Source organism: Amblyomma maculatum, chromosome 10 (genome assembly GCF_055883805.1).
Source record: "Amblyomma maculatum isolate TAMU_Amacu chromosome 10, ASM5588380v1, whole genome shotgun sequence".
In the NCBI taxonomy this organism is placed as follows: Eukaryota; Metazoa; Arthropoda; class Arachnida; order Ixodida; family Ixodidae; genus Amblyomma; species Amblyomma maculatum.
In genome coordinates, this window is record NC_139353.1 from 128,569,744 (window position 1) to 128,577,280 (window position 7,537).

The following is a 7,537-nucleotide window of genomic DNA, read 5'->3' on the forward strand; positions in this document are numbered from 1 at the left end:
TGGTCTCGGATGGCAGTACGTTCTTTAGGGGAAACTCGATAAGGCGACTGGCGGAGTGGTCGAACAGTTTCGTCTGTAATGACGCGGCGCTTTGCAAGGTGGGTTCGACCGACGCGTGATGATCTGGCAAATGCATTAGAGTAGCGACGGAGCAGGTGCCGTAGTTTCTCTCGATACTTTCGAGGTAAGGCCGGGTTTATATCGTACAGAGGTTCAGTGTTGTCGGAGGGTTCTGTTGCTGAAGCGCTGGTGAAATTGCATTCATAACTAGTGTCAGTTATGGCGTCGAGATATGCGACAGTTGTCCCTCTGTTCAGATGTTGATGTTCATTGCTGAAGTTCGTGAGAAGAACATCAACTTTGCCATTTTCAACAAAAACAACTGCCCTGGCAACGGCGATGCCTCTTTCAATAAGCAGTTTCTGTTTTGTCTCGACGACACCTTCTGTATCTTGGATTGGGAGGGAACCCACGGAGACCATAATGCTTGAACGTGGGGGCACACTAACATGGTCATCAATAATGTGGAGTGCAGCGGGGAGCAGGGTGCTGGATTCGATAGCATTCTCAACTGAAAATCTCACGGACTTATTCTGCAGATCGATAATGGCGCCATTTTCAGTCAAAAAGTCCATACCGAGGATGACGTCACGGGAACACTGAGCCAATACGATGAACGTCGCCAGAAAAGTTTGCCCTTGTACAGTGATCCTCGACGTGCAGACTCCCGTGGGCATAATTAAATGTCCGCCAGCTGTGCGTATTTGCGGGCCACCCCATGATGTTGTGACCTTTCTGAGAGCTTTGGCGAAGTGTGCACTTAGAATTGAATAATCAGCGCCAGTGTCGACTAGAGCAGTGACGTCTACGCCATCAACGGAGATCTGCAGGTCGGCAGTTTGTTGTGTCGGGCGGCGACAGCTTCGTGGGGTTCGGTCTCGACTTCGATGCTCTGAAGGAGTGGTGGGGCGAATGTCGGCGTCGTGGTTGCGTTGAGGATCAGCGGAATTTCGTAGCGGCGTCGATTCTGCTGGTGGCCGTATGTAACGAACTGTAGTTTGCAGTGAAGAACTGTCGTGGGTCTGTGGAGGATCTTGAAATTGTCGCACTGTAGCAGCCGCACCTCCAGAGGCTGCTGCATCTAGTTTCCCCTATGGGGACTTTGGAGTTGCTCCTGGCGTCCAGGAGAGCTGTAACGGCGAGGCGACGGCGATCGGAGGCGGCTTGGGCCTGTGTTGGAACGCGAAATGTATTCTGCGATTTCGCGTGGCTGCTGACCAGGCAACGGACGACGGGCGCCAAAAGAAAACCCACGGAGGCCGAGTTCCCTGTAGGGGCATCGGCGACACAGGTGTCCAGCTTCGCCGCAATGGTAGCACAACGGTTGGTGATCGGGCGTTCGCCAGATATCGGTCCTTCGGCGGCGTACGCTCGGCCGTGAAGACACATGGGCGACCGGTGCGCGAGGCTCGTAGGATGCTGTCGAAGGCGGCAGGTAGCGGCTGGTGACCGCGGCGTAGCTCAGGGTCTGGGGCAGCGGTGTAGCTACGACGGGTTCAGGCGCGGCGACGGGTGCGGGCCCGGTGACGGGTGCGTGCACGGTGACGGGTGCGGGAACACCCAGCGCCTGTTGTACTTCCTCACGGATGATATCGGAAACTGTGGCAACCTGTGGCTGTGGAGTCCGCAGGTATTTGGCCACCTCTTCCCGGACTATCGCCCGGATCGTATCACGCAGCGATTCTGACGAAAACTGTACGGCTTCACCTGCACTCGCGGCGTTCATAGACACTGTAGTGCGCTGGTATTGCCGGGCGCGCATGTCAAGTGCCTTCTCGATGGTAGACGCCTCACTTATGAATTCGGCGACAGTTGTTGGTGGACTTCGCACCAGGCCTGCAAATAACTGCTCTTTAACACCTTGCATCAAAAAGCGCACTTTTTTCTCTTCCGACATGGTTGGGTCCGCGCGTCGAAAGAGTCACTTCATCTCTTCGGCGTAGGCCGTAACAGTTTCATTCGGATGTTGTATACGGCTATTTAAAAGCAATTGCGCTTTTTCCTTGCGAAGCGTGTTGGTAAACATACGCAAGAATTCTGCCTTGAATGTATCCCACGTTCGGAGTCCGGCTTCTTGATTTTCGAACCATGTCCTCGCAGAATCCTCCAGTGCGAAGTAGACATGGCGAAGCTTCGAGTCAGCGTTCCAGGCGTTGAAGGCAGCCACCCGGTCGAACTGCTCCAGCCAGTCTTCAGCATCCTCATGTGGCAGGCCATGGAAATGTGGTGGATCCCGCTGGTGGTTGAGCAGGACAGGAGTTGTCAATACCGGGGGATTCATCGCGCTGAGAGAAATGCTCCTTGTTGGTCTGTGGTCAGGGAGAGGACCACACTCGGGAGGCAGACCTTGCAGTCGGCGGCTGCTCTGGTGTACTGGGGTCTCTCCCTTAGGGGTGCGTCCTGGGCTTGTAGGGGGCGTCCGGCTCATGAAAATCGTACCCAGCACCTCCACCAGATGTCGCGTAAACAGCGACCTTTACAGTTGCGTCCGAGGTCCAAGGCGTGGCAAAGGTTCTACGAACAGCGTCAGAGTTCAGGCTCGAGGTTAGCACACTTCTTCCTCTCACACTTCTGCGCTTCTTTGTCGTCAATGCATGCTACAATATGTCACCAGAAGTGGACTGTGTGAGAGCACCGGTACCGATAGAAAAGAGAGTGGCCATTGCACTTTATAAACTTGCAAGTTGCTGTGAATACAGAGTAGTGGCTAATAAATTCGGTGTTCACAAGAGCACGGTAAAAAAGTATGTGTATGCTCTGTGCCACACTCTGAAGAAACATTACATGGATAAGTTTAAAGTGTTACCCTCTGAAGAAGAAGCAGCATCAATAGCTAAAAATTTTGAAAGTAAGTGTCACCTGCCGCAGATATTTGGAGCCATTGACTGTGCCCACATACCTGTTGTAGCACCCAAAAACGGGTATCGGGATTTCGTAAACAGAAAAATGTGGACGTCCTATAATATGCAAGGTATAGTGGATAATCTAGGCAGGTGAGATTCATTTTAGATTCATTTTCTCATTCGTTCGGAAGTGCTGTTATAGGTTTTTAAATGTACTTCTTTCGCTTATTGCTGACACCGACTTCCGATACGCTTATTTTGCTTAATGGCATTAATGCCTTTGCTATGTTAAGCTGCATTGAATTTTTAAATTGATCTTGTTAAAACATGCGAACTCATAACGAAAGCCTTATGATTATGAACGTGTTTACAGTGAAAAACGTGGTGAACTTTTACTTTGCAGATTCAGGAGCATCACCTGCAACGTGCCTGGAAGTGCTCATGACGCTACAGTGCTAAGGATATCGAATGTGTACAAGAGAAGTGATGACCTGCTGCCAAAAGGGGAGAAGATTGTCCATGGACGTGCAATCCCTTTTATGCTTTTGGGTGATCCCGCTTATCCGGCACTTCCATGGATACTGAAAGGCTATACCTCTACAAATGGAAGACTCACAAAAGAACAAGAGTCTTTTAACGTCTACCATAGCTCTGGCCGCAACGTAGTGGAGCATGCTTTTGGGAGGCTCAAGGGACGATGGCGCGTGACCCTTAAGCGCGCTGACATAAACTACAAGTTCATGCCTACCGTCGTTACAGCAGTAGGCATCCTACACAATTTTTGTGAAGAAAGGGCTGACACGGTACCAGATGTTTGGTTATCGGATGTCAGAGACTGCGAACGCCACTTATTTCCCCAGCCACCAACACGTCCTCGGCATACCAATTGTGCTAGTGGAGTACGAGACTTTCTTTGTGATTTGTTGGCTCAGAACTTTCCTCTACGTTCGTCTTCATGGTGAGCAAAACTAATCGTTTTGCAGCATAACACCAGTGTGACTTCCAACCAGGGCTGGGCACAATACTTAAAGAACATATCTTGCAGTGAGCCTGTCTTCTCGTCCCTTCTGTAAATGAGTGTACAGAAGCGCATTGCACGTGTATATCTGGTAAACAACGAACGGATGAAGAAAGAAGACTGAACACACCAATGGCACTGGCATCGCCTCTTCGTTGCTCTACACTAGTATATCTTTTTTTCTTTCTTTATGGTACAATTGCCACTGGTCCAAGGTTTAACTCAGAGCAGCCTGAGAATCTGGGCACATTCTTATTTTGAGTATCGTCAAAATCCACAATACGCAAAAAAAAAGTAACGGAGCTCAGGTGACACACAGAACAAGAAATTTATTGTTCTGTTAAACATGACTAATTGGTGTAATGACTATGTGGCAGCGTTTTCAAAGTGGCATTGAGGCTGTAATGCACAATTCGGATACTGTATGCATATAAATAAAAACCATATGCCTACATGGACTCCCTAGGGCCATGACTTTGCTCCTCGGGGGGGGGGGGGGGGGTTGTGAGAGATGTCGATGCCTGGGCATGGGGTATGGGCCCAAATGCTTGTGCAGGTTGTGTAAAAAGTTGTGCTGGCTGGCCAAATAGCTGTGGAGGTGGTGGTTGGTGAAAAATCGGCTGGGCCAAAGAATGTGTAGGCTGTGGCATTATTTGGGCTATTAATGCCTGTGTGCCTGAAAAAAAAGACGTTGTGATTTGGGCCATGGTTTCCTGAAATTTTTTGTTTTCTTCTTCGAGGAGCTGTCGCTGCTGATCAAAAATCAGCCTCGTTTGTTCTTTGATAAGCTCGCTGTTCTGTTCGTGCTGCTGCTTTAACAGCTCAGCAAGCTCCGAATTCCGGCTGCACCTTGGCCGCTTTGGTAGTGGTGCAGAGCTGCTGGCAACATTTGCTGCGGGTAATCGAAAAAAAAGGCAGACAGTAAAGTTAACCATTAGGTCAACTCTAGTTCAGAGAACAGAATTATTTCAACTCGCAAAGTTGCTTTAAAGCATGTCCTGTAGACTAAACCTGTTGAGAGCCTCCTGTGCATCACTCTTTTTGCTTTTATAGAATCTGGAGGCACATTTATTGGCAAATAAATTGCTATGGTATGTTATCTGCTTTTGTTGTGTAATTAACAAAAATAAGCAATGTTACTTGATATTGCAGTAATTCTTGGCTGCCTTAAGCTTTAACATGCAATCTGAATGCAGTGTGCATAAAAACTTGTGGTATAGCTAATCAAACATATTTACTTCGAGCATGTATTGCTTAAAGCACAAGTAACGCAAAAGTTTTAAATGAGAACCTCAAATTCTTACTTACAGTGCGACGTGCTTCCAGACAACTGCGAACTGCTCTGAGTTGAAGTTTCATCTCCATCGCTTGTGTTTGTAATTTAACAAAGGCACCTCACAATTAACAAATTGATGTGTCCATATTGCTTGAAGATGTTTTTTTACATTGTCAATAATTGTACCAAGATACAATTTCACACTTATATGTCGCACAACAGAACACGACAAATTGTGCACAAACATGACAAAACAACTGTATTGCCCCAATGCAGAAGCAATGGATACAAGACGCCGTTAGTTCCAAGAATGACAGCCGACTGGAATACGTAACCTTGCGGGGTGGTTACTTTATCGTCACTCGAATCATTTATATCCGCGATTGGCCCCAGCCAGTCAATTTAGTGTATTTGGTGGTTAGATTCTTCGAGTGTTGTGTTTGATGTTTCCTGTTTCTGGATCAAAATACAACGCGTATATCGTGTTTATGTAGTACTTCTTTCTGCAAGCTTTCTTTTTCTTCCTTTTCCGATGATGTTGTTGCTGTCTGTGACGGATTAAGCACTATGGAATTATGTACGTACCCCTGCCTTGGCCACCAAAAGGCGGCTGACAGTATTGAAAAAAATAATAAAAAATGCTTTGCCGTCTCAATAAATTGAAGAAAATGCTGTCTGATACAATGTTCTGCTGAATATATCAAACACAATTTCATTGGCATTGCTAAATACATTTAAGAAACTCAGATCGGACGTGTTCGCGGCGCGGCTTTGGCGCCGTTCCCCTGCAGCCAACCGACACCGTGCATTCCGTGCTTGCCGGAGGGGCCTGACCGGATGTCTGCTTACGGCGAGTGTGGGAACATTTCGCTTCGCCCGAGGTATACATGATACTCGCACACAATACAAGACCAGGTTACGCAGCTGCCGATCGGTTTCTGCCAACCGTGGCACGCAGCGCGTATGCTAGAGCGGCTCCCAGCACAAGTTCAAAGCTTCACAAATTCCCTGCCCGCATTTCATGTAACGAAGAAAGGAAGTAGACTCTCCATTAAATATACTGCGAAGCTCGTACATTGCTATATTACCTCCCTCAGCATAATTTGTGTAGTAAACCGGTAACATTTTGAAGTAATAAGTTCTAATAGAATTCTTACTGCCACCGTAATATACACTGTCAGCGACTCCCACATTTGTAATTACTCCTGAATAGCCGCAAAGTGTAATATTGAAATGATAATGACACATCTCGGGATTTAATGACACAGCGCGAGTGCGTGGTGAAATCTGAAAGAGCGCAGCTGAAAATAAATTGATGAGCGGACAAAGAAGTGCGGAAGAGAATGGCAGCACGCGATCATTCCCGCAATGCGAGAACACGCGTTTCTACTACTGTTTCTAACTGGCACAAGGATAAAAGCAACCATACATGAAGCGCGTAAGCACTCTCATCGCTAAATTAATGCCACCAGTTAACTGGTGGCATTCATTTGTGCACATGCATAAAGCGACCAGCAGTGGTCACGCCACATGATGCATGAAGGCTCAGAAATCGGGCATTTCACTCCACCTCCTATGCTGTCGTCCTCGCCGGTTGCGTTGCTGTCGACTCCATAAACTTGCGCTTGAGCCATGGGGCGGTGCGACAGGATGGCGCTCATCGCATCATACCATTGCCACTTGGATGGCGCCGCACCGCTGCGGTTCTGTAGTTCCCTTTCCTGCGGTACACAAACGAGGCACCTTTAAAATAGGAGTGCTGGGCAAGCCCTACTCGTTATGAACTGAGTGCAATGGATTTATATTAAGAGACGTACCTTTGTATACTTCGATTTCAAGTTCTTCCAGTGGGTGCGAAGTTGCTGCCAAGTCCAGTGGTAGCCCAATTCTTCCATTTTCTCTCTAATGAGTTGGAAATGCGCTTGGTTGCGCTGCCGTCGAAAGTCCAGCAGTTGGCCGATGTCAATCTCGCTAATGATGGCGAGAAATGACGCGGTTTCCTCGCGGGAGAAGAGCGCACGTCCAGCGCAAGCCGCGTTATTTCCGTCCGCCGACATCTCGCACAGTCTGTACGCCGACTGCGCGAGCGGAGGCCAGCTCTCTCCGGAAGTGAGGAATTGGCGCGCCTTCCCATAATTCCCAATACGATGCGCCCGCCTGTTTATATGCAGCCCGTAAGTCGACTTCTCTCTCTCGATCTACCCTGGTCTGGCGGATTAATACGATGCGCTTTCCTGGCGCGTTATGCCGGTTTACATGAGGGCGATACGCTAGAAAGTTAATACGATGCGCTGTTGTCGCATCCATGTAAACACGGCTATAGTGTGCTAGTGTATTCAG

General features: G+C 48.4%; 1 protein-coding gene and 1 long non-coding RNA gene across 2 annotated transcripts; one reads left to right on the forward strand and one right to left on the reverse strand.

Annotated features, from left to right (window-relative positions):
- Positions 1 to 3,008: 3,008 nt before the first annotated feature.
- On the forward strand, positions 3,009 to 3,588 carry LOC146177446 (uncharacterized). The gene is made up of 2 exons (XR_014701317.1): positions 3,009 to 3,053; positions 3,307 to 3,588. It is a non-coding gene; the product is annotated as an uncharacterized LOC146177446 (long non-coding RNA).
- Positions 3,589 to 4,370: 782 nt separating this feature from the next.
- LOC146177447 (uncharacterized) lies at positions 4,371 to 7,126 on the reverse strand. Its single transcript, XM_084581564.1, has 3 exons — positions 7,015 to 7,126; positions 6,696 to 6,918; positions 4,371 to 4,864 (listed from the first exon to the last, which is right to left on the reverse strand). Exons 1-3 carry the CDS (start codon positions 7,090 to 7,092, stop codon positions 4,371 to 4,373), a joined length of 795 nt encoding a protein of 264 aa, XP_084437690.1. The 5' UTR covers positions 7,093 to 7,126.
- Between the last annotated feature and the right edge of the window lie 411 nt (positions 7,127 to 7,537).